The following is a 27,799-nucleotide window of genomic DNA, read 5'->3' on the forward strand; positions in this document are numbered from 1 at the left end:
TTTTGATGCAGACAGAAAATTACTACGTCAATAAATGGAGATCAAATACTGATAAAGTACCTCTTGGAATATGGACAATTCATTCATCAATTCTAGAAACAAACAAACAAAAGAATTGTCCTAACAAAACTGGTACATCAAATGAGAACATTTTTGGTAGTATCACCCTGTTTAGGAATCGTTCATCTGGCAGTATTTTACAGCACTTACAGGTGGGTCAAGCTGCGCAGCTTCCTTGCACTTTCATAGATCTACAGTGCTAAGTTTATACAGGCACCCTTTTACCACGGTAGCTGTCAAAGAACTGCACGAAGAAAGAAGCAAATTTCATATAAAGGATATATATACAGGAACTGTTTTATGGACCTCATGTTTGGATCAAGCACTTCCCCGTTATATTTTGAGCTGATTTCTGGCGGGTACACTTAAAACCATGTTTTAAACAAGTCTAACAGTATGGATCATCAAAATATGACCCAGAAGGCTCCGAACTATGAGGTCCACATTTAAGGACCTTATTTAAGGTCCTTATTAGAAGGGGACTCTATGTGTGTGTATGTATATTCTTTTTTTTTCCTTTTGGGTAAATAAATAGGATTTGACATTACAACTACATAAAATAACAGAGTGTTTCCTCCTACAAAAAAAAAAAAAAACATGAGGCTACCATAGTTAAATTGGCAAAAAGTAGATATCCAATCAAGAAGTGATAAAAGGGTTTATAATCCAGTTGTTGCGTCGCACCAGTGCACAGCATGACAACAAAACAAACACCACGGAACATACTGTGTAAGGATGTAGAATTCCAAATCCTAAATTCTGTCCCATGGCACTTAGTGATGTCCAGTTTCAGGTAGCTGTTTACCTCAGATTACAAGCACATTGAAAGGGTGTGTAAAGTTTGTCCCCAACAGGGGATTGCGTAAAAACATTCCTCGCTGAATTCTTCATTTTACTTGTTCCTACTATTCTCCTTACTATTACAATGTCAACTTACTGGCACGGGTGATTATCCTAATTCCTTGTTAGTCGACAGGTGTGCGAAGACTACAACAAGAAAAAGAATCAAAATTAATATACAACATCAGTAATAGTTCAAGGTGCAAATCCCACACACATAACTACCAGTAATTTTCATAACTCAAACACACCTCGCAGAACTCAACCTCATGCTAAAGATATCCTATGAAGATTTTAGACCACTAGTCCCCCAAAAGAGAGAATTGTAGGCTTAGCCAAATATGTATAAATCTCTTCTCTTTATTATATAAACCTCAACAATTGTCTGGGTTGAGAATAGATAAAGGTTGCCTTGCCTACGGTGTAATCCAACACCAGAAGTCAACCAACATTGTGACCTCATGTGTCGCTGCTTTCGCTATATTCACAACAAAGTTTGAACACCACTTCCATCTTAGAGCATGTGCAAGAGTTCCTAGCTAAAAGTGCACATTTTTTTTTGTTTTAGCTGCCTACACTCTTTCAACACTCCAACTCTCCAACAATACTATCTATGTTTACTTATCCTCTATCAAAAAGAAATTTTTTTTTTCTTTTCTTCTTCCCCATTCCAAAAACTGGGTTAACAAAATATTGTTTGATTGAGCAATTGGTTTTCTTGAAAACTGGGTTTGCACTTCCATTGTACTTTTATCCCCCATGGGTTCCAACAGTTGGAGAATTGACTAACTGATCGAGAAAAACTCTCAGATATACAAACCAATTGTATCAAACACTAGTTTTTCTCTTACAAGAAACAACAAACTGAAGCACACAGCCACAGAGAGAGAGAAGAGGCTTCTCTGCTGAATCGCACACCCAGCAAATTGAGCTTCTTCGGAGCACAAATCTGCAATGGTTCCAAATCTGCAATTTTTTCCCATGAACCATTGCAAATCTGCCTTCCTGATGTTTGCATTTCAGATTTCAGGCTGGAAACTTGGTTCAGGGGAGACGGTGCTTCAGAGACAGCACCAAAGTGCAGAGAGAAAATACCCAGGTAAAGGGTAAGAGAGAAACGTATTCAAGGAAAATGATAATTTACTCTCTCCCAAGGGAACGGCTCAATAGAAGTGGCGAGTTACTGTTCATAAAACCAAAATGTCTAGGTTCTATTGAGGCTGCTGCACTTCAGTTTTGAGTCTTGACTAGTTAAAATACCTAAGCTAACCCATTCGCCTAGCGGCCTAGCCTGCTGAACTTGCTCTTATCTCCTCATTTGGATCAAGTGTTTCCTTCCTCCAAATTTGCCGTTGATAACTAGTCAACAAGTATTTATCACCCATCCCCTCCGCCTTTTGTGTTTCAATCCAGGCTAACCATCTTCAAATTTCCTAAAGGAAGGGAATTGAGAACCTTGATGAACCCTTCACTCTACTGGCTGAAGATAGCATTGAAGACAAGATTAAAGGGTAGAATCAGTCGGCCAAGCCAAGGATACAAAGCGCATTGTCTGATAGTTCAAGCCAAGGGAGTGTATTAAGCGATTTGGTCTAGTATACTTGGAGGTGTCTCACTGATAACATAGAAGATTAGCAATTGAGGAATAGGGGGGACACATGTAGGTAGAGATTTTTGCAACAAAGTAGTGAACGCCTGATGTGTCTTTATGATATGCTCAAGCAAAGATATGTTTGAACAAGTTAGGTGGGCGCTACAAACATCTGGAGAAGTGGGCCAAGAGATGCCACAAAAGATTTATCCATAAGCACCTATACTAGGGCCTAAATCACATCATACTATCATAGATTAACGGTTAGTCTCAACCAATGTCACCAACTCTAGAATACGTGAATTGCAAGTATCTATTCATTAGTTCTCCAAACAATTTTACGTCATCCCCTTGTCTAAGAAGGAATAATAATGAACTTAATGAATACACAAGCAAAATTAAAAACACAGATATCATGAATCACAAGGGAATAAAGAGCCCTAACATTAGCAACTACAAATTAGTCTAGACTTCAGAAAAACTACATACTATCTGCCATTACAATAGTACAGGGCATATGTCAAGATTTGCCTTGTTAATACTCCCTCCGTCTCAATTTGTTGTGCTCTTATTCCTTTTTGGAATGTCCCAAAATGATTTGCCTGTTTCAAAACTTTACATTTTTTGGATGTCCATATTACCATTTTGCCCCTCATCTTCTTTTACATTTTAAAAGGTTAAGAATCAATGACATGAAAGGATAAGAAACGATTCGGCTCCAATACCATAATGAAAATTTCAAATTTGTAGGGAAACTTCCCGCCCTTGAGTTATGGCAGGTGAAAAGACGGTTGCCTTGGTTCAATTATTTTGATCTTTTACTTAAATTGAATATTCTTTCAAGGGGTAAAATGGTAAAATCAGCAAAAAGTCAATGCAATTATGATGTTCCCTTAAATAGTTCATCTCCCAATACAGGCGCAACAAATTGGGACAGAGGGAGTATCAAGAAACTTCTTCACAGATATTCCACTTCACAAGATGAAAAGCACTATTTACATTAATGTTCTACTTAATTCAAGCAAATTATCACTGTTTTCAATAGGAAATAAGTACTTCATTCAAGCAAAATTATGTGGGAGGAAATTCACTGAAGGCAGTAAAAAATATTATGCATCTTGGATGAGTACGGCAGCCTTATTCTTTATGATGTGAGTATGACTAGGAAAAACAATGCAGATAGACAAAAATGGACCCATGATTCCAAAACTAAATTATGTACAGAATCAGTAACAAAATTAGCTTTGTAGAAGAACACAACTGAGAGCGACCACTGTAAATTCCTACTGAAATCACTGTGCTGCATATCAAGAAAACATACCGATCTAACAAATGGCTGTTGGAAAACCCATCCAAGAACAGGTATCTTCTGCACAAAAACTGCCAATGTAGGCCAGAAGCCACTGCAGAAAATAACTCATCAGCAATTACAATCATCAATATGAGCAGAGCACAAGTAATCATGGAGGGAAATTTTATTTTCTTTAAATAAGTAAACCTGAAAAGAACAATGAATCCATAAGCTTCCAAAATCATTCCCAATACTGGCCATCCTATCATAACCAACAAAAAGCCCAAAGCAAAAGAAATTGTTCCCTGTACAACACGAAAGCCATAAGGTTATATAAAAAAGGAACATCATTATATGAAAAAGGCACAAGGTATAAACCTTGAAATTGCTACGCTTCGTGAAGAACTGCATTGAAGACTTCAATCCAATGGTTAATGTCACCCCAGAGATGAAGAGTATCTGATCGAGTATCACCACATAACCCAATGTTCGGCAGGCAGCAGGCATCAAATCAACAATAAGCTAAATGGGAGAGGCACCAAAAAATGGAAGGTGAGCAGTGAAAGGGCAATAAAAGAGAAGCTGTCACTCACATTTCCCATGGCAAGGAGTCCCTCGTCAAAGAAGAAAATGACTCCCAAGAACGAGAAAAATACGCCAAATCCTGTCAATCCAAGCCCAATCTCTGTTTCGTAACACAGTTGCAAAATTGTTTAGGGGATCAAAACTTTGAAATATAAACGAATAATTATGAAGAATATACATGATTAAGTGCATTTAAATACAAGCAAATTAACGGAAATGACATTAACAGGGTTTTATTTACTAGATGGGCAGTCAACCAAAGTAAAATCGAAGGATGTGTCCCTCAACTAAAGCTAAATGCCCAAATCGCATGAAGCATGAGCTCAACAGAACTAACAACTAACAAAGCAGAATCCTTCGTCCAACAAGACATGATTCCTCAGCAAGTTCGGTGCGTGAATGTAAGAGGGCAAGCAGACGACCCCTCCACGCAAATTATAGCAATTTGAGTAGAACCTACCTTTAAAGGTCCTTGTGACCACCTAATTTCTGGCATGGAAGTGACACTAAGAAAAATATTGCAAGCAGCCGTGAGTGTCCCATATCGTCTACGTGTGTATATAGATAGTACAAAAACTGTCTGTGTTGATGCACGCGTTTTCCCCTCTATCAAGAAATGCTAGTATTCCACGCTTACAAGATCTCTGATATGGTAAGCATGCCCCAAGATTTAACAAGTGCCAGTAAATCTAAAGTTCCAAGGCAACATGAAAAGAGTGCAAGGGAAGGTGACTATTAATTCATTATCACATTTCAGAGAATAACTTCATTGATCCCAGGAAAATGAACCTCCCCGATACATTGACAAACCTCACCACCAGATATATAATAAAAAAAGGAACAGAAAAGGCAACTCTGACTACTGGAAAGGTATACAGTATACACGCTTTTGGATTCATAAGAAGATCATTGATATAGGTCCAGATCATTAACTACATATACCAAATCAACTTTCAGGTTAGCGAAGAAACATTTTAAATGAATCCTTTCAGAATGACCACTGGCCAATGCCTCGAAACTGAGGGAAGTGATACGAAAAACCTCCACACTGACCACACCGTCAATGATATCAGATTTAGATCAATTCTAGCCAGAGATGATTTAGAACCACTATTCATCGAAACAATGTCAAAATCTAGTATTAGTTCATTTACAACGAGCAAGAATCACGAAATCAGAATCATAAGAGCAAACAATTAGGTCATTCATAGTACAGAGAATTAATTCATGTTCAACTTACTTTTACGGTCGTTCATTTCGAAGGAAATCATCGTGTTGATTCGGAGACAACACTAGGATCGAAGAAATTGCTACAACTGAACTGCATATCAAGGCAAAGGGAATCAAGTAACATAATATCAAAACAAATCGAACTTCCAATTAAAAAGACACAAACAAGTCCGCCAAAATCTGTCCGCTAATTCAAGCCTCGGTCTAGGGTTAGAATTGAGAAAAATCCACAGCACCTTCGTAAATTGGAGGGGAATTGAAGTCGATTCAACTCGTTTTGAGATCGAAGACCTGTACGAGATCACTAACTCGGTTAACGAACCCTAAAATTCAAGAAGAAAGCTAACGTGCGTACACCGTATAGTATGTATTACTGTAAAATACATGGGAAATACTAGATACAAAAAAAACTTATCCCGAAAGTACTCCGAAAACAACAATGGTTGAGAATCACTTTGATGATTGTGTCACACACATCAAAGTGAATCTCAACTACTAGTTGATCTTTTCTGGGTAAATTTTCTTTGTCCCTAGCATTTCTGAAAAAACATTTGTAGTAATGTATTTTAGAGAGAGAAAGAGGGCTCCGGCTATGGTGCTCCCGGGCTGTTTTGGTAGCGATACTCCCAATGAATTACGGCACTTGAATGGAAAATAGATAAATCACACTTCTTGGATCAAAATCAAAAGCTAAAAGTAGGGTGGTTTGTAAAAAACCAAGTGATTTTTTTGAAAAAAAAGAAATGAATGATTATTTACCACATAATAGGCAAAACTTATCATTGATTAATGTAACATTTACCATCGTATAAAACAAAATTTACTACACAAATAAGCAATACTTACAACAACTGGTTGGTCAGGTAACAAGTTACCATTAATTTTAAAAAAAGTACCCTATTTTTTGCGAAAAAATTTGGAGATTTTGGGGATATATATACATATATATGTATATATTCACACCATTTTAAGCTATATACACTATATATTTTGCCTTTTTGCTAAGAATTGAGTAGTGAAATTATAAATCTAGTTTAAAATTTTAATTTGTTACGAAGATATAACATAATTAGAAGAATTATCTAAAAACAAAAAATTTGACAAATATTTTCCATAATTTCTAAATAACATTATAAATGTATTTAATTTATTTATTTTTAAATAACCATTTACTGTAGATATATTTAAGTAATTTACTTTTAAATATTATAAAAAATTATATTATAGATATATTTACTTTTAAGTAACCATTTATTAGATGTAACAACTCTGATATTTAGTAAATAAAAATCTCGTTAAATATTTGAAAATCCTTATTTAAACCATAGATTGCTTAATAAAATTTTCTTTTAATTTTAATAACCCGTCATAATTAGATTTGAGACTTATAAAATTATATCCTTTCACACCGGACAATTGAGTCTTTTCTAAAGACAAATATGCTTATAGAAGCACTTGTATATTTTCCTAATGAGTAAAATAAAATCTTAAAATTATATTTTTTGACTAGAAATTCTACTTGGCAAGTAGAATTAGCTTTCAACCGATTAGTTAGAAAAATCTAATTATCATTTCACATAGTTACATTTCTCTAACCTAGAAGAACCTTATGAACCTTTTAGACCTAAGAAAGTAATCATTATACTTCCAAAAGTAGTATATTTTGACTTGCCATGTATAGGATTGGTCCGATTTCTGAGTGGACAAATACCCCCTTAGGAATAGATGTGCCGGAGAGGTTAGAATAGTCTACGGAAAGGAATGAGAGGAGTGATCTAGAAGGATGAAGAAGAGAGTAGGGGTGAACAGAGATGGTAGGCAGTGGAGACCCAAACCTAGAGATCTCAAAGAGGAAAGACAATAGAGCCCCTAAAAGAGGATAAGACCTCCTTTAAATTCAGTGCTCACCAACTTTCTCTCTCAAGAAAATGTTCACAATGTGCTCAACCACCTCTGGGATTCAATGAAAAGACGTTCATATTTATAGACCACACGAGCTAATGCTCGAGCACCAAGTGGCGCGCTGATAAAATGACACGTGTCCCTTCTATACCCCCTGACCGCCGAGGTGTCATTACCCTCGCAATGACCGCGAGTATGACGGTAAGCGTATCCTCTTATTCGCGGAGAACATCTTCTTCTTTTACAGCCACCAAGCCACTAGATCCCCTTCATTCCCGTAGGGCAAGGTCGTGACCTACTCGGTCGCGCCAATATCGCTGCCAAGCCTCAAGGGGCCCCTCGGGTCTTGGCTAAAGGCCGGAGCAGACATAAGAGTCTGGGCAAGTTCTTTGTGCATCTTGGTTAGATCGCGTTATCGTCTCCATCGGATTGGGACCGCGCCAAGCATCCACCTGAATAAATGTAGTTCTCTCCTTAAAGGAGGAATTTGGGCTCGCGAGCTTCACATGGGTGCGGCATAGCTATGGGTATCCCACGCGCAGGACCACGTGTGGCAAGACTAAGGCGCCACGTGGCGAGCTAGGGTTCGTTGGTCAAATCGTCAACCCCGCGAGGACGAGTACAAGTGTCGCATGCCCATTGACTAGTCAAACGGTCAACGGTCGCGCATATTGACCTTTCCTACAATTGGCCCCCACGCGCGTATGACTCACGCACTGTCATGCGCGTGTGTAACGGTCGGGACGGTTCGGATCTTTGCAACCATCACATCCCTTTAATTTATAGCATCCCTTTCTCGAGATTTGGGGGACCCTTCTTGAGATATAAATATCCACACTTAGTCATCGGTCCACCATTTTCCAAAGATCTCATCTTTCTCTCATCTCTTCTACCAAAAGTCCCCAACTTCCATCTTATTTTCTCTCTACTGTAGCCTTCTCTCTTTCTTCTTCTTCCTTTCCTTCTCGGTGAGAGATGGTGAGAGATGACATGGAGCAGGGGAGCAAGGCCATTTTGCAGACCTCCATCCGGGCACTTCCGGCGGACAAGTGTCGCTGGGCGTCGTACTTTGGTAGCTCAAGCGACTCATTCTGGCGGAAGGCGGAGGCCTTTGTTTTGGAGACAGACATCCCGGAGGAACCTCTCTCTTTAGTCCCTGAGGTGTCGCACGAGGAGGCCGATTTGATCCTTGTTTCTTTCGTTCTGAGGTTTCGAGTGGAGAGAGGGGACATCCCTTGTTGTTTCGTCAACTACGATGCCGTTTCCCAGGCGTCGGTCCACTAGAGCGACTAGGTGGAGTCGGTTTTGAGTAACCCAGACTCGATGCATACATTTAGGGCTTCCCATGCCCTCGAGCCCATCCGTCTTTCGGCAGAGTTGAACATTCGGAAGAACAATGCCAATATCGATCTTATGGTTTCTCGGTGGAAAAAAAGCACCCACACCTTTGTGTTCCCGTGGGGAGATGGCAGCCCAACTTTACAAGACACAGCCATACTGATGCAGTTGAGTATGAGGGGGTCTGTAGCTTTCAACCCTTCGAACCTTTCTTCGGCAGATGTAAGGTTGGTGGATTGGTTGAGGAGGGCATATACAGAGGCGGGCAACTATGGGTCCCGCTTCGATCGAGAGGGACGCGTCCAAGCCCCTCCGAAATCTGGTAAGACATCCTGGGGTTGCTGGCTGCGATACTTTTTCAAGGATTTGCCTCCTCCCGGGACTATGCCTCCTGTGGGGCAAGCAACTGAGTTCTACAAGAAGTTGTATGATTCCGATCTCCATCTCGCAGGTTTTCTTGTTTACTGGCTGTTTTTCTTTGTCATCCCTGATTTTCCTTATGAGGGGCCGAACTATACTGTTTTCCCTCTTGCGGTAAGTCTCGCGAGGGGGAACTTTGTTCCTCTTGGCCCCATCTTTCTGGGTTCTTTATTCCATCGTCTGGATCAAGTCCACACCGACAGTGAGAGATCTATGAGATGCTACGATATGGTATTAGTGGTACACTCACAATTCCTGATGGCTTTTTGTTTTGAGCATTTCCCAAGTTTTGCTCCCTCCCCTGCGGACATTAGCGGAGGTGACGAGCCGCGACCCAGGATAATGAGGTGGAGTGGGATGAGTTCAACAAAGTCTTGGGGGAAACGTATTAATGATGCTGGCAAATTTTTCGCAAGACCTTATGCTGAGCTCGTCGAAAGTGCCCTTTCTACCAGTTTCTTTTCAGAAAATAACCGTATTGTGGATTTCCAGACCAAAGGTATTACTGTCTCTGCTTCTACTCTTGCTGCATTTGCCGATGCTTGCCCGTGTTCTCTTCCTGCACTATGTGCGGAAGGGACGCATTCCATGTTGTATCGTCTCGACAGGGTAGCACGGCAGTTTGGTTATGACTAGGGTGCGCCGAGTCAGGCGCCACCGCTGAGGGGTTATGTTAAGAGTCTTCGCCATTTTACTAGGGCTCACGTAGAGGAACTGACTGAGGGTTACAGCGTTGTGGTACTTCCGAGGAACAACATGGAGACTTCCTTTACGGCTAACAGTTGCTTGGCTTAGCGTCACAACCTTGACTCCTTCATTAATTATGTTTGCGGCATCCCTGAGATTCAAGCATTTTCAGACGTCTATCACCGCGACGTGTCTTTAAGGTCCCCAAAGGCGAGGCAACCTAGATGGCGTGGCAAGAAGAGTTATTGGGCTCCGTCAAGCACCACCCCTGCGGCCAGCCGCGGTATTACCATCGCGGAGCCAATTTTGACTATAATCCCACCAAGGATGACTCGTGCGAAGGCAAAGGAGAAAGCCTTCTCGCAGCAGCAAGATCCTCAACTGAAGCGGCTACGGAAGGTATGCCTCTGGAACAACACTTCTCCATTTCTTCTTAGCGGTATTTGTTGTTTACCTTTGCTGCAGTCTTTGAACTTATTTCTTTCTTCAGGGTGCCCCTGCTTGAGCAGCAAGGACTCCTCGTTTTGAAGAGACCCCTGCGAGTGTCGCGTCTGCCGATGAGATCTACTTCTCTTCCCCTTCGACTCTCCCATTGCTTCATTGTTGTTTTCTCACATGTCCATCTTTGCTCCATAGGCTCTTCGTTCAAGCACGAAGGGAGGGGGGGGGGGAACATACCCCTTCGAGTAAGCTTAAGAGAAAGAGGGAAGATGAGGAGGTTCGCGAGGGGGGTTCTAACAGTAGCATTGACGACACCATTCCGATCAGTCAATCTTTTAAACTACCTCGTGTCGCACAGCCTAGTCCAAGCGGCACGTCCATTGTCGTAGGTAAGAAGGCAGTTGTTGATTTGGCTGAAGGGGAATCTGATAGAGCTGATTGCGACGCTGAGTGGAGCGAAGGTCACGATAATGAGAAAGATAAGGACAACAATATTGATGGCAGTGAGGAAGGCCAAAGTGATGGGAATGATGATGATGAAGACCACAGTGGTGATGATAATAGTGATGAAGATCTGGGCGATGACAAAGAAGGAGACGGTGCTGAGGATGAAAATGGTGGGGATGAAAATGGTAATGATAGCGATGGCGACGAAGGTCGCAACGGTGGCGGAGGTGATGGTGAGAATTTGGGTGTTGACACAACGCACCCTGTAGTTGAGGAGGACGAAGAGGATGATGATGCTTCAGGTCTGATACCCAGTCGAAGGATTTCAACGGAGGGGCTCCTCTCAATTCCAGACATCAACCAATTGGCGCCGGAGGCCGTTATTCCGCAGCTTCCTCTACAAGAAGCAGTAAAGGCTACCTTGGACCTTTTCGACAGGCGTGTCAACATTCCTCCTACTGGCGACCTTGCCAGGCACATTCAAACACATGATGCAGTAGTAGCACTTACAAATCTGACTTCCGCGGAAGTCTTTGCGGACTTGCAAGACAACTCTGATATCTCTCGGGACCCTACAGGCGGGGTATGTTGCTGGCGGCGTCAGCGAGGGTAGGTTTATACTGGCTGGGGGGTCTGTTTTGCAACAACAAGTCGAGGTAAGTACTAGCCGCGGACATGTAGCGACTGATGATGATTCTGAAGTACAAGTGGTGGAACCACCTGTGGTCAACGAGGTGGAAGAGCTTTCGAACGAGGCCTTTTTTGGTTATTACGGTCTCACCCGTGAGGTGACTTCTTTCCTCTCCTTTGTCCGGGACCGTTTCCCTTATACGTTTTTTAAGGTTCGCGACCTCTACAGTTTGACCATGGGCCGGCTGCAGCTTGAGTGCCTTTACAACTTTTTACAGAGTATCAAGAACACAAGGGTGTGTGATTTGGGCCTCACCCAGATTGAGGAGATCGGAAACACCGTCCAAAACTTTGACAAGTTGGGGTTTGATATCTGGTGGGTGTATAAAGAGCTTGACGTTGCAAAGATCTTGCGTGAAAACGAGAAACTGTGGAGGCACTGTGAGGGGGCAAAGGTAGCCTTGGAGGAGGCTCGCACGGCTGTTGCTAAAGCGCAGGGCGCGATGGTCGCAGTTGAGGAGGTGGTGGAAGAACGAAGGAGGGTTTATAAGCACAGGGCTGAGGAAGCTCGTCTTGGAGAGAGGCTCATTGACGTGCCCCTCTGTGACACTGGTCCTTTTCTGAAGAAAATCTTTGGTTGATAACTTCATTTGTTTTGGGTATTGTAATGTAATAACTTTGGAGAATATTTGTAGTAATTTTTGTGGTAACTTTTGGTGATGTAATGACAATGTCGGATATTCGCAGTAGTTTTTATGCGTAATATGACTATGTTTTAGGAACATAGTTAGGTGATATTACAACTACCGCTTTACTTTTCGCTAATTGCCCATTACATGATTCGCCTGCCGTCCTTTATAGGAAAACTGTTCATAAATGAACTAAGGATAGCACGAACGAAACCAAACTGAAAACGTGAGAAATACCTTTACATCATGGGTAGTACATCTTAATAAACTTAGCATTGATGAGACCAGTTTTAAAACCATCACTGGCCCTTGCTAACTCATAGTGACCACTGTTACTGGCCTTGATTACCTCATACGGGCCTTCCTACCTCGGAGTGAATTTTGGTTGCTCTAAGTCCCTCATGACTGCGGTTGTAGACTTCCACACTAAATCTCCAACTTGAAACGCTCGCGGCACCACCCCTTTGTTGTAGTACTTGGCTACCGATTCCTAGTACTTTTCTTGATTCCTTGCGACAGTGTTCCTTCTTTCTTCCATGGCCTCCAGGTCTGCCCTTCTTTCTTCTTGTGTCACCTCCGCCGCGAGGGCTAGCCTCGTGGATGGCATGCTTAGCCTAGCGAGGAGAACAGTTTCTGCCCCATAGACTAAATTGAAAGGGCTAGCCCGCGTGGCTTTACGATGAGAGGTCCTGTATGCCCACAGTGCTACCCCCAAGTGGTTAGCCCATGTCCCACCTTTTTTGTCAAGCAGCTTGCTAATGATACGGATGAGGGTTTTGTTGGTTGCATCGGCTTGACCGTTGCCCTGGGGATAGTATGGAGTCAACATGAGGTGACTCACTTAGTAGGACTTTAAAAGCTTCTTCACGTTCTTATTGATGAAGGGAGTGCCATTATCCGAAAGGATGACTTTGGGTATACCAAAGCGGCAAATGATGTTTTCTTTGATGAAGTTCGTGACTGCCGCACCAGTAGCCCTGCCTAAGCTCACCGCCTCTACCCACTTCGTGTTTATCTCAGTAGCGACTAAGATCCACTGGTTTCCTCCAGATGACGGGTGTATGGGCCCAATTGGATCCACTGCCTAAGTATGGAACGAATAAGGGGCGCGAATGAAGTGTAGTTCCACGGATGGCGCGTGGACTAGGTTCCCAAATTTCTGACAAGCCGCACACCTGCGCACATGTCGCTTCGAGTCCGCTTCCATCGTGGGCCAGAAATACCCGAGATGGATTAAATGCTCATATAGTTTCCTCCAACCCTAGTGTTCCACCTCGTGGACCTTTTGCAAAACTTCTTCAGCTTTTTCGCGAGGTAGACAACGCAAGGGAATCCCGTCTAAAGTGCGTCGGTAGAGTTGCCCCCCTTCCAAGAAGTAGCACTGAGAGTAGTGTTGAACCCTCCGGGCTTCTTTTGGGTCTAAGGGCAGCGCTCCTTCGCGAAGGAAATCAATGTACTCCTACCTCCAGTCTAGCTCTTCCATGAGGCAACCCTCTGCCTCTATCGCGTACAACATGCACTTTTGGCAAGTGCGGAGGACCTTCGCGGCATCTTCTTTCATGTTGGGCCAGTAATAACCCTGCCTTTGAACTCTGCGGTATAGAGAGATCTCGTTCTCGCCGCAAGTTTTGTCATGGATCTGACGCAACTTGGTCTTCGCCTCACCAGGGCCTACGCATCTCGCTAGCCACCATTGAGGTCCGCAATAGTATAGCTCACCGCGAAGGACAGTAAACTGGGCCACCTCCGCAATGGGCAAGTTCCCTTTTTCGGAAACCAACTGCTTTAAGATGGGGTCGCGCCAGTCTTCCTTGCGGTGAGCCCCGAGCCCATCTATGATTGATGGCTCTGTCTTTCTAATGATCTCAATCGTCACTTTTTCTTCATCGAATTCTGTCTTTGCCCCTAGCGTTGCGAGAGCGTCAGGGAATTTGTTGTCTGATCTTGGCTTGTGAATTATGTCCACTACCTCAAACCTTCCCATTAACTTTTGTACTGTCGCCCTGTAGGGCGTGAGGGTGGGCTCCTTCAGCGTGTATTCCTTGGATGTTTGGAGAATAATAAGTTTTGAATCCCCCATAATTTTCAACCATGAAATTCCTCTAAAACTTGCTGCTAAGAGCCCTAGGATTATAGCCTCATATTCTGCTTCGTTGTTGGAGCATGCGAAGCCTAGCTTGTAGGACAAGTATTCTCTTTCCCCTTCATAACTTTGAAGGACAATTCCTGCACCACCATGTGCTCCTCCTGCTGCCCCGTCGAAACTTAGCGTCCAGGACGCCTCACTTGGACTGGCTGCAAGAGCTTCGAAACCGTCTCTCGGTAATGCCTCTTCCAATGGTTCGCACTGTCCGCTTGGAAATTGTGCAAGGAGATCTGCTAGGGCTTGACACTTGATAACCCGTGGGGTGACACATGTAATCTCGAATTCTGTCAAGGCCAAGAGCCATCTCGCGATCCTTCTGGACAGAGCCGGTCGTGACAGTAAGTATCTCACAGGGTCGCTCTTAGTAACGAGCTGTACTGAAAATGACAGGAAGTAGTGCCTCAACTTCTGAGCAGTGAATACGAGGGCCATGCAATGTCGCTCCACTGGGGTGTTTCTCTCCTCCGCTCCTTGAATCTTCTGGCTAATGTAGTATGATGTTCGCTCCACCCCCTCTATCTTTTGAGCAAAGAGTGCCCCGATGAATTTTGGCATTGATGTCAGGTACAGGATGAAAGGCTTTCCTGGTTGTGGTGCAATCATGGTTTGAGGCGAGGCTAAGGCAGCCTTGACACTGTCGAAGGCTTTCTGATGCTCGTTGTTCCATTTGAACTCTGCCTTTCCCTTCAACAGGTCACTGAATGGCGCGGTTATCTCCACTAGTGCTGAAATGAACCTCCGCAAGTAAGAAACCTTTCTGAGAAAGCGCTTAAGGGACCGTTGCGAGTGCGGCGCGGGCATCTCCGCGATGGACGTTATCTTTGTCTCATCCACGTCGATCCTGTGCCTATGCACCAAGAACACCAAAAACTTCCCTGCTATCACACCAAAGGCACATTTCAATGGGTTCATCTTCATGTTAAACTTTTTGCATCTCTCAAACACTTCTTCTAGGTTCTTCAAATGATCAGCGCTCTCCTTTGACTTGACCACCAAATCATCCACATAGTCTTCTACTATGCAGTCATGACGTACTGGTAAGTGGCGCCTGCATTTTTCAGACCGAAATGCATCACCACATAGTAGAAATTTTCGAGAGGGGTGCGAAAGGCTGTCCTCTTTGCATCTTCGGGGGCCATTTTTATCTGATTGTACCCGCTGACGCCGTCCATAAATGAGAGCATTTGGTGACCTAAAGTAGCGTCGACCAATGTATCTACGTGCAGCAGTGGGAACTCATCTTTTGGGCATGACTTGTTAAGGTCGCGAAAGTCCACGCAGACCCTAATCTGCCCGTTCTTCTTCTTTACTGGTTTAATGTTGGCAAGCCATGAGGGATATTGGATCGGTCGTATTAAACCAGCTTTCCTTAACTTCTCAACTTCTTCCTTTATCTTCTCCTCTAACTCAGGGTTGTACTTCCGTTGCCCTTGCTTCACAGCTTTGGAGTTGGGGAACACGTCCAAGTGGTGCGAAACTAGGCCTTCGTCCAGCCCGAGCATTTCTTCATAGTGCCACGCGAAGACATCCGCGTACTTTCTCAATAACTCAATCAGTTTCTCTCGAGTTTCACCGCCCAGCGCCTTGCTTGTAAACACAGGCCGCGGGGATCCTACGCCTTCTCTCAGGTTTATCTCCTCCAAGGCCTTTTACTGCGGCCTAGGACCATCTTGCATGCATTCCGGTGCTGGTTCCGGCTTATCCACCAAGTCTGGCTTGACTTTTGTTGCTATCACAGTGTAGGGGCTGGCGATCCCGTGAGGGACCGTTACCCTCGCGCACCGTCATAAGCAGTACACCGTTTGGCGACCCTCTTCGATCTTAGTAACTTTCCTCGGGACTGCCGACGCCACCTTCGCGGCGGGTCGCTTGCTCGCGACCCCCTCTTCCTTGTTCATTATGTTCTCTCACCTTGGGACCTTGATGCCTATGGGCTTAGCTGACACCACCTCCACTTCTTCCTCCATCTCGGAGAAGTAAACTGCATCGGGCAAGTGCACCTCGTTCGTGTCAAAAGGCTTTTCTGACGCGGCTACCGTGACCTTCTTTCCTACCCAGATTCCTTTCATGCATTGATGATAGCTTGACGGGACTACAACATATTTATGCATCCAGCTCCTCCTAAGGATGATATGGTAGTTCTTTTGTGCATCGATGATGTGAAACTTTGTTGTAGCGCGGATGGCACCCACCGCAAAGTCTACCACCACGTAGCCTAGAGACCCTTTCTTATCTCCTCCGAATCCCGTGATCGCAACAGAGGATTTCACGATTCGGTTCTCTAGTATTCTGAGATTCTTGAAGGTAGCGAGTGGCATGATGTTGATGGACGCCCCTCCATTTAGGAAGGCCCGCTTCAACTTAACCCCCCTAACGTGGGCTGTCACATAGAGTGGCCTATTATAGGAGAATGTGACGCGACGGTCTGCATCGGAGAAGGTGATAGAGTTAGCTCCTTCTCGGATGGTTCGTGGCACTGAGCCATCCACAACCATGCACGCCTGCTGGTGCGCCTCCGCAATGTTTACAATGGACTTGGTGATTTCTGTTCTAGCTGTGATTGTGAAGCCCAGCGCATCATAGAATGCCTTGAACTTAGTGCTTCCTTGCAACACCATGACTGCAACGTCAGAGTCAGGGATGACCCTTGGTTGCTCGTGAGAGGCAATTTCATCAAAGTGATCATAATAGGAAGTCATACAGACCTCCTCATCCGTGTACTCATCCTTTTCAGCAAAGAAGTTGTAACAGGCAGCCATATGGACGGCGCGCTCATGCTCAGTATAAGGATGTTCTCGCACGTCATTAGGGTAGCCAGTCCTAACTCTTAGCTAATTGGCTTCTAGCTTTCTCTTGAAGATTCTCCTCAGAGTCCAACAATCGCTTGTTGGGTGTTTCATGTGCATGTGGTAAACAAAGTACCTCGTACTCTCGCGATCCTGCTGCGATGGCTTGTGCTCCACCTCAGGCAACCTGAGTACACCGTCGATGACCCATTGTTCCACCAATGCCTTCACTTTTTCCACGCTGCAAGGATATTTTGGGGCTTCTGCTGGTTCTTTATCTTTTCGCTTCTTGTGATCACCGACATCGCTACCACCCCCTGCCTCTTATGCGACTGCAGGGCAGAAGAGGCAGTAGCGACTGTGAGAGAGCGGTTGGACTTCTAGTTATCCTTAGGAGGGGGTTTCATAGTATGGCGCAGGTTGTAGGCTGCTTCAAGGAGAGCTGAGAAGGTTGGGATATTAATGCTCACCAAGAATACGCAATAGTCACGCAGGATTTCGTCAATGCATATTTCGACTAAGTGTGACTCGCCCACTAGCTCGTGGCAGTCCACAGCTTTGCCTTGAAAGCGCTTGATGTAGTCAATGATATCCTCACCATTACGCTGTGTTTCCTTCACGAGGGACAAGGTAGTGACCTTCTCGCGGACTTAGAAGAACTTAGTGTAAAACTTGGTTTTCATTTCTTCCCAAGTTTTAATCGAATAAGGTTTAAGATTCACATACCAGGTGTATGCTCGTGAGGTAAGGGATTTTGAGAACTCGCGGAGGCGAAGGTTATGGCCACTGAAATGGGCCCCAAAAGTTTCGATAAAGCGAACCACATGCTCTTGGGCGCTTCCCTCTTTTCTGTCAAATTTAATGAACTTGGGTGGGGTATATCCCTTTGGATAAGGTAGAGAGATGATGGTTATAGGATATGAGGGTTGTATATCAGGGTTGGGTAGGGAGGAAAGAGTGGCTTTGGTCTTTTCTTTGAGTAGAAGGGCTTGCACATCAGCTACAATGAGAAATTGATTCTGAGATTGGCCGTTGTCCTCGGCCTGGAGAGGCTGCTGGTGGATTGAACCAGTACCCGTAATAGGGGCTGGTCCACCGATTTGGGGGATTTTGGACAGGGTTTTGAACAGGGTTTGCTGGATTTGCTGCTGCTACGTTGGTTGATGCTACAGCGGGAGGCGGCAGGGCTACGACGAGCGGCACTGCTGGTGGTACTGCCAATTGTAGGCAGAGCTGCTGTAATAGCCTTTGTGAGAGCAGTCATGGCAGCAATCATATGATTTTGGCCATCTCGGATGGCCTGAAGAACTCCATGGTGGCGTCTCCTCCTTGAGTGGAGGAGCCGTCGCCCTCTCCCAAGATTGGCCCCGTATTGGGCAGATTTTCTGCCATGGCCGCCGCTGTGCGATCCGGAGGTTGTTGAACAGCTGGGGTTTCTAGACCACTTCTTAAGCTAATCATAAACTAAGCAACCTCCCCAGCAGAGTCACCAATGTAGGATTGGTCTGATTTTTTAGTGGACAAATACCCCTTAGGAAAAGTTGTGTAAGAGAGGTTAGAATAGTTTACGGAAAAGAATGAGAGGAGTGATCTAGAAGGGTGAAGAATAGAGCAGGGGTGAACAGAGAGGGTAGCCAGTGGAGACCCAAACCCAGAGATCTCAAAGAGGAAAGACAATAGAGCCCCTGAAAGAGGATAAGACCTCCTTTAAAATCAGTGCTCACCAACTTTCTCTCTCTAGGAAATGTTCACAATGTGCCCAACCACCTCTAGGATTCAATGAAGAGACGTTCATATTTATAGACCGCACGAGCTAATGCTCGAGCACCAAGTGGCGCGCTAATAAAATGACACGTGTCCCTTCTGTACCCCCTGACCACCGAGGTGTCGCTACCCTCGCGATGAGCTCAAGTATGACGATAAGCGTATCCTCTTATTCGCGGAGAACCTCTTCTTCTTTTACAGCCACCAAGCCACTAGATCCCTTTCATTCCTATAGGGCAAGGTCGTGACCTACTCGATCGTGCCAATATAGCTGCCAAGCTTCAAGGGGCCCCTCGGGTCCTGCCTAAAGGCCGAAGCAAACATAAGAGTCTGGGCAAGTTCTTTATGCATCTTTGTTAGACCGCGTTATCGTCTCCATCGGATTGGGACCGCGGCAAGCATCCACCTGAATAAATGTAGTTCTCTCCTTAAAGGAGGAATCTGGGCTCGCGACCTTCACATGAGTGTAGCATAGCTATGGGTATCCCACGCGCGGGGCCACGTGTCGCACGACTAAGGCTTCACCTGGCAAGCTAGGGTTCGTTAGTCAAATCGTCAACCCCGCGAGGACGAGTATAGGTGTCGCATGCCCATTGGCTAGTCAAACAGTCAACAATCACGCCTATTGACCTTTCCTACACCATGCATGCAAGCCTAAGAATAATAGCCTTGAACCTAAACACCCTCCAAAGATCACTTTCCTAGATTTTCTCTAGGGGTGTGTGTGTGTGTGTGTGTGTATATATATATATATATATACACACACACACACACATAATAGCCTACCATAATCATGCATATGCACACATACATAGACTTTCTAGGAAAGTCTTAACCATTGGTCAATGAGATATCACTTGAAAGCCTTACCTTAAATCATTACCTCTTCCTAGACTTATTAGGGCTACTTAGTACCTAAATACACATATGTATATAGATATATTTATATATATATATATATAAACATGCATGGTACGTACAAAGAGGGAGAGAGAGAGAGAGAGAGAGAGAGAGAGAGAGAGAGAGAGAGGTGTGTGCATGTGTTGGTACACCCCAACAAGCTACCTTGTTTAGCCAACCTCACACTCTGTGGGCACACGCCCCAAAATTTTCAATTTTTGTTATTTTAAAATTGAGTGCGGCCCTCTTTGAAAAGCGCGGCGAAACGCTTCGATTCAGAGTCGCCATTCGGGTTTTAGCGGTGAAAAAAACACTCAAGGAACCGAACTCGAAAACGTTTGCTATGTTTGTTTGATTTTGAAAAGGCTTGTAGACTGGACCGTCGTCACCTTCGATATCTGAGGTTCGGGAGCCAGGTTACGAGAGGGGAAGGGTTTTATGGCACTCCTCTCGCCCAATCCGGAGATCGGTCTCTACTCAGGCATTTTTATAAAACTTTTGCATTTTTCTCTCATTGATCATTTCTTTAGCCAGTTAGGGCGGGGGAACAGTTAATGGGGATTAAAACTGTGACAAGTTGCAGTTATGTGACAAAAATGCTTATGGAGATGATTTGCTTGCAATAATGAATATAGATTGAGAACAAGCACCGAGAGCATTTTAAAAAGGTTGGAGTACGCTGTTTCCCGGGGAAGTGAGCAGGTATCACACCAGAATGCACTGGCCAAGCCACCGCATGCTGATACAACCTGCGCACGCCACTAAATAACTGGCGTACTTCAACTATCTGGTCTCACAGTCTTTGTTTGCAACCCTCTGGGCTCTAGAAAGGACCAACGCACACCCAGGACAAACCACGCAGTTAATATCAGCATACATATACAAACCACAGATAGCAGGAATGGCTTGAAGCCATGAGAAGAAACAGAAAACTCCATAAACAGTGTGGGGACATGAAAAGAGACCAAGACTAAGCTAAATGCAAGGGCAAGCCACTGGATCCTAGTAACACTGCCGTACGCCAGTCTTAAGAGACCGTATGCCAGTTTCACCATTTGGTCAGTGCTTGGCTTTGCATTATCTGGGTTTTGGAACATGACCGGAGAGATCCCAGAAGCCCTCCAAAGCAAATAAAAGCAAATATTGAATTCTACACCTAAACAGTTCTAGGATACGGAAAGCTGTAAAGCTGATTATTAGCATGCTAAGGTGATGACATAAGTATAAGCAAGTAAAAATGGACAATCAATGATCCCCACGCCAGTAGTGTACATACTGCCGCTACCGGCGTACGGCATGATTGTACTAGCGTGCGCCATTTTTCATCTCACACGATTGCTATATTTTACTAGTTTAAGGCCAGGACTAGTATTGATTACTAGCCTGGACCATACTGGTTCCCCTCAGGGGTCGAAAACAGAAAGCCACACAAATGTGGTATACCTTTTTGTGTTGAGGTTTGAGGTGGTTTTGAGCTTTAAGGTTGAAAATGGAGGTTGGATGGTGACTGAATGATAATGGGGTGTATGGGAGTGGACTCCTCTTCTTTCTCTTTCAATGGAGGAGGAGAGACAAAGAGCAAGAGAGGAGAGAAAAGGGGTTGGACTCTTTAATGTGGTTAACCCCTTGCAAATGAATGCAAGGGGGGTATTTATAGCACAAGAGTGGATTGAGAGAGAGCAGTCAACTGGGGTTAAGGGTTCGTTAGGTTAGGGAGAGGAGTCTCCCATGCATTTAATGCATGGGACTAGGTGATGGGGTGTGTAGGAGAGAGAGGGGAACATCCCTGCAGAATATAATTATCAGGGGGACTGTTCCCTGTACTGGGGTGGTTACAAAATCTCGAGCATGTGGTTGAATAGTGGTGATTTGACTGGCTTTGACTAGCGTACGCCATGTTTTGACCTACGTGCGCCAGTGATAACTAAGTCAACGGTCGATGACCGACACGTGACAGTTCACTAGCGCACGCCAAGAGAACACTGGCGTAAGCAAGTAGGGTTTTGTTGGGGCCATCTGACTCGAAGGGTTTGAGGATGGAATTCGAAAGGGTTTAAATGAGAAATGTCCAAAGCTCAAAGCTCAAGACTTGCCATCGACCTTGGAATGTTCTCGACCTTTAATCATCATTGGGGCAACAAAAAAAAAAGACCGTAAGATAGGTTTATCCGGATAGTTCAGAATAGGGTGTCTACACACTCAACCTAAGTACTACTTTACAACCCATTTTTAGACTACTTTAAACATGAAATCTAGCCCTTAATGAAATTGACTTACAACCTTGACCTAGGATTGACTAAACATGGGAAGACTATTCTTTTAGCCTAGCTATCATGATTTTTAGACTTATAAGACTTGCAACCTAGGTTATAATCACCTAGGATTTACTTAAAAGCCTTAGGAAATCTCCATGATCACATAGTCTTACACCTTGAATGGATTGACAAGGTTTTGGCATACTTGAAGACAAGATTTGACAACACAATGGAGCAAACAAATGAGAGGAAAAGATAGATAGAGAGGGCCGGCCATGAGAGGAGAGAGAGAGCCAAGTTTTTGCTATAAATAACCCCCCCCCCCCCCCCCCCTCCCCTCTTGCCATTTGACTCACACCTTCAAATCTTCCAACTTTTCTCTTCTAGAAATCCTTGTGTTTGTTCTTTGTTCTCTCTTGTTCTTGAGTTCTTCAAGAAACTCATCCAAGGCCGTCACTAAACCACCACTCGACCACCCTTTCGATTCAAAAAGTTTAGTAGTTTAGTCAAGAACTAGTTTCAAGAGAAAGAAAGTCTTATCTTTTCTCTTTCAAAACTACAGTAAACTTACCGTAGGAAGTCACTCCGTTCGATAGCCAACGTACTTTTTCCATAGCCGTACCTACCGCCAAGAAGAATGGTAGAATATTTCTAATTACTTTCTCTAGTAAAAAAATTATAGTTATATTTTTTTGATGTGTTTAAAAAAAATGCATGTTAAGTTAAAGTACTAAAAATATCTAGCAAACTTGTTCTACTAAAACTTCGAAATGAAATATGATCATGTAGAATATTTCTACTCACTTTCTCTAGTAAAAAATTTAGTTATTTTTTTGTTGTGTTTAAAAAAAATGCTTGTTAAGTTAAAGTATTAAAAATATCTAGCAAACTTATTCTACTAAAATTTCGAAATGAAATATGATCATGTAGATTATCCTTACCCACTATCTCCAAGTATAAGTAGAAATGTGTATATTGTTTGTATGTTTGAAATGCATGAAAGAAAGTAAAAGCTAGTAACTTACTTTACGAAAATCTCGAAAGGAAATATGACCATGTCGAATATCTCAATTTGAATTACCGGAAAAACATATATTGTTTTGAACCTCCCAAAAAGAAAGAAAAAACGGACTTTGAAATGTAAGAAATAACAGTTTGATTGAAAGTATTCATATTTTGATCTTTAGATGGTTATGAGCATGTATACATGTTTACTAGGATTTCTTATTTTCATGTGTGATAAAGCATAAATGGTTTCCACTCCAAAGGTGTTCGTCCATGTGACACTATGCTTTAAGTGTGTGGTAATTGTTTGAATGTGATTCCGTGAACATGAGCATGATAAAGTAATATAGAGTTAGATAATCTTGCTAGTTTAGTTTCAAGATTACAATGAATGATTTATGATTACTTACGTGAAAAGTCCTACCGTAGATTCATTGCATGAAAATGAGACACAAAAATTGAGAAAGTTAGAAACATGACACCTAAGGTATGGTTAATGAAAAGACGTGTTTTGAAACCACAATGTGGCTGGACGTGATAGCCCATTGTGTGGTGTGTGTTACCAATGGGACCAGACTTGGTAGTCTCATTGGAGGTGTGACTTGGTTATCTGCAGAGAGGAGTCAAGAAAGAAAAATGTTTTGAAACCACAATGTAGCTGGATGTGGTAGCCCATTGTGTGTATGGATTTTTGAAACCGTAATGTGGCCAGACTTGGTAGCCCATTGTGTGTGTTGCTAATGGAGCCAGACGTGGTAGCCTCATTGGTAACGTGGCGTGTTTAAAAAGTGTTTTTCGACATGTTGATTTGGTAAATGGAAATGAGACACAGTTTACAATGAGTCGCGTAGGAGAAATACAGATATCACAGACACCAATGTTAGTTGAATAGCGAATGTGGCTGTGTCATTGTTAAGTATGCATGTGCTATTTGAAATTCCTGATTGACATTTTATTTCTATGACCTATTGTTAGTAATTTATGGGTTAGCGGCTATGTGATTATTCTGCTAAGCTCTCATAGCTCATGGTGTTACCTTTGGTGACTATAACATATTATACTGGTGGCGACGCTGGTATAATGTGTCAGACTTTGTAGATGATCAGGGTGAGCTGTACACCTTGGACACTTTCGGAGCCGAGAAGCTGGTTAGGATGGAGGAACAGACGGAGTTGTAGACATGAACCATAGTTTTCCTCCCTTTATGTAATAAATATACTCTTACGAGAGTTATGCTGTAATAACGAGCCAGACTCTATTTAAGTTTCTAATGAAATTTTTTTATTTAACGTTCCCAAAATTCGGGGCGTTACATTATATATATATATATATATATATATATATATATATATATATATATATATTTAAAAGTAGCTACCACATTAAATTTTATTTGAATCTACTTGTATTACTTTTTATGATAAATTAAATAAAAGTATTTACATTACTAAAATTACTTTTAAAAAAGGATCAAATAAATGAGATATTTCAATTTACTGGTTCATTAGTGGTTACTGTTACATTGGCCAAGTGATTAATGTTAACCACAAAGACTGTTTACGACTTCAGTTTCCAAGTGATCAATGTTAACCATTTTTGAAATTTGCTAATTGTATAATTTGAAGGATTGAAATAGATAAGTCTGTGGTTAATCAATTAAACAAATTAATCAGCCTATTTTAGCCAATTGTATTAATATTCGCTAATCACTATCAATCAACATCATTGTTAACTACTACATCCACCAAATATGATTTTAATCGATTCAAATCGTTTGATCAATTGGTTTAACTTATAACCAGATCAATCAATTACAAATGAATCAATCCTCGTTGATTGATCACTGCCAAGTATATTGATTTTAACACTATTAGTTGTTAGATTTGCAAATTATATCATATTGATCAATATAAACTATATTAATGAAATTGAATAGCTTAATTTCATTAAATACTACCATAAATTCAATTAAGAATCCTGCAAAATTATTCAATAACTAATAAGCAAAAATATATTAACATCGATATGCTTACCACAAATACTATTACCTAGGGTATGGCAAACAAAACTATATTATCTACGGAGATTACCTACCATTTTCATAACTATACTTACCACAAATACATGTTTTTTACTAAATTCTGGATATGCTTACCACAAATACGGAGAACTTATTCTCCAAATACTCCCTAATACAGTTTTCATCCGTAATAAAAATACCATAAAACGTGGTATAGATGGCCATAAGAAATGGTAAATATAAGCATAAAAAACGTAAAAATTGTATGGAGCTTCTTCTTAAATCGTAAAAACCGTATGGAAGCTTCATTAGGTTCTTGTGAAACACTTATTCGACATTCTTCAACTTATAATCTTTCGATAGATTGGTACGAGGTAATAATCACAACTAAATTCAGTTTGTTCTTCAAAAAACTTACTAGGTGAGCTTCTTCAACTTGTTATGGAGTTTCTTCTTAAATCTTCATTTTTTTGGACAAAAGGAGAGATAAATGGGAGCTAGAGGAGTTAGAGTGGATAAGTTTACAAGGTTTAAGGTAGTATGAAAAAACCTAATACCCTTAATGTCATAATTGGTGGTAGGTAAACAAGGCAATTGGCAAAACATGACCAATTTGCGTGGTAAGACTGGTTTAAGCATATAGTCTTTTTACCCTTATTTTACGGTAAGTATTGTTAACCACATGGTAAGTGTTATCAACGAATTTTAGTCCATTGTAAAAAGTCAGCTTTTGTGGTATCTCTAGCCTTATACTTTGATAAGTAAACCTTATTCTATAGTAAGTATGACATTAATACCGGGTAGGTATACATTTATGTATCATCATTAATGTCCTAGTAGCTACCACATTAAATTTTATTTGGATCTTCTTGTATTACTTTTATGTAAATTAAATAAAAGCATTTATATTAATAAATATTACTTTCAAAAAAGGATCAATTAGATGAGATATTTCAATTTACTGGTTCATTAGTGGTTACTCCTATATTGATCAAGCGATCAATGTTAACCACAAAGACTGTTACTCTTTCATTTACCAAGTGATCAATATTAACTATCAAATAATTATTTTTGAAATTTGCTAATTATTTAATTTGAAGGATTGAAATAGATAAGTCCGTGGTAAAGCAATTAAATAAATTAGTCAGCCTACTTTTAGCCAATTGTATTAATTTTCACTAATACTATCAATCAATATCATTGTTAACTATCACACATGCCAAATATGATTTTAATCGATTCAAATCGTCTGATCAATTGGCTAAACATATAATAAGATCAATCAATTACAAATGAATCAATCATTGTTGATTGATCACTGCCAAGTATATTAGTATCAATACTATTAATTGTTAGATTTGCAAATTATATCATAAACGAAGACAATTTTTTAGGTTTTTTTACTACCCAATTCTTAGCAAAAAGACAAAATATATGGTATATATAGCTTAAAGTGGTGTGAATATATAAATCTCCAAATTTTTCGGCCCGAAAATAGGTATTCTTTTCTTTTTTTTTACTTGATGGTAACTTGTTACCTGACCAATCAGTTGTAATAAGTGTTGCCTGTTTGTATGGTAAGTTGTACCTTATACAATGGTAAGTTGTATCTTATACGATGGTAAGTGTTGCTTTAATTAATGATAAGTATTGCCTGTTTCTGTGGTAAATAATCCTTTATTTTTTTGGTCAAAACCACCTCGTTTTTAACAAAATCACCATACTTTTAGTTTTTGGTTTTGATCCAAGAGCTGTGATTTATCTATTTTCAATCCAATAGCTGTAATTCATTGGGAGTATGGTGCTCCCATACCACTTGGGAGCACCACAGAAGGCAGGCTAAGCCAGAAAAGAGAGGAGGAACCTGTGACAGTCATGACGGTAGGCCCAGGGATCACTGATTATGTAGCTTTAGTAACTTCGTTGAAGGTACAAAAATGGAGGGGGGAGAGAGAGAGAGAGAGAGAGAGAGAGAGAGAGAGAGAGAGAGAGAGAGAGAGAGAGATCTATTTTTGGTTTCGTCTTCTTTGCCATGGAATTTAATTATCATTCGCTTGCTCCTTTAGACATTGAGAAAGGCTGGGAAAAAAAATATTTATTCGAATAATTATAAAGTACGAGAAAGAATGAGAAACAAATAAAAAATTAATCAATTCTAGTATACAACGGGAGAAACAAAACAAACAATCAAACAACCGTAATTTTCATTTCACAAATTCATTATTGCCTTTTATTTTTCCATGGAAAAAGTTTACGGAACAAGAAATACATTACTATTTACTACCTTATATTTTCGTGTGAAAAAAAGTATACAAAATGTACGTTACTTAATGCTATTTTTTTTCGAGAAGTCCTTCCTAGTGAAGTTAGTTGTCTCACCTTCCATCCACAGTTGAGGCGGAGATTCAAGTCCCACGGGAGGCGAATTTAGGGTTCAGGGCTATAGATAGCCTTTGGATCCCCTGTGGACCCTATTGACTAACATACTAACATCTTGCCAACTCCTACTGATATATACAATATTGACAAAAAAAATGCTACTTTTTTCTTCTATATATTAATTAATGCCGCAGTGTTCGATCACGACTAATTATAGCAACAAAACGAGAAAAAAAAAAAACACACATTGTTGCCACACAGCTCTTCTATTGTTCTACAGTGTGAAAGTTTGCTATTGCAAGGTATTTCCCCTTTCCCTTTTCCCCTTTTTTACTTCTCTTTTGTTAATATTGTTGACTTTTATTTTTGTGACAGAGGAAGAGAGAAAAAGGT

General features: G+C 41.8%; 2 protein-coding genes across 7 annotated transcripts; one reads left to right on the top strand and one right to left on the bottom strand.

Moving 5' to 3' along the window:
* LOC131307611 (vesicle transport protein GOT1-like) lies at positions 1-26,967 on the bottom strand. Of its 6 annotated transcripts, none has more exons than XM_058334232.1 (8): positions 26,892-26,967; positions 5,834-5,888; positions 5,608-5,688; positions 4,376-4,467; positions 4,161-4,241; positions 3,990-4,087; positions 3,813-3,894; positions 1-304 (listed from the first exon to the last, which is right to left on the bottom strand). In XM_058334232.1, the coding sequence occupies exons 3-8, from the start codon at positions 5,636-5,638 to the stop codon at positions 266-268; spliced, it is 423 nt and encodes a 140-aa protein (XP_058190215.1). In that variant the 5' UTR covers positions 5,639-5,688; positions 5,834-5,888; positions 26,892-26,967; the 3' UTR covers positions 1-265. The 6 variants fall into 6 exon arrangements, with proteins under 6 accessions (XP_058190215.1, XP_058190217.1, XP_058190218.1 ...); XM_058334234.1 differs by having other exon boundaries at positions 5,608-5,683; positions 26,892-26,908; XM_058334237.1 differs by lacking the exon at positions 26,892-26,967 and adding an exon at positions 998-1,047 and having other exon boundaries at positions 176-304; positions 5,834-5,983.
* Positions 8,823-9,893, top strand: LOC131306848 (uncharacterized). Its single transcript, XM_058333276.1, has one exon. The coding sequence runs from the start codon at positions 8,823-8,825 to the stop codon at positions 9,891-9,893; it is 1,071 nt and encodes a 356-aa protein (XP_058189259.1).
* Positions 26,968-27,799: the final 832 nt, after the last annotated feature.

The sequence above is a fragment of the Rhododendron vialii genome, chromosome 11a, assembly GCF_030253575.1.
Source record: "Rhododendron vialii isolate Sample 1 chromosome 11a, ASM3025357v1".
Lineage (NCBI taxonomy): Eukaryota > Viridiplantae > Streptophyta > Magnoliopsida > Ericales > Ericaceae > Rhododendron > Rhododendron vialii.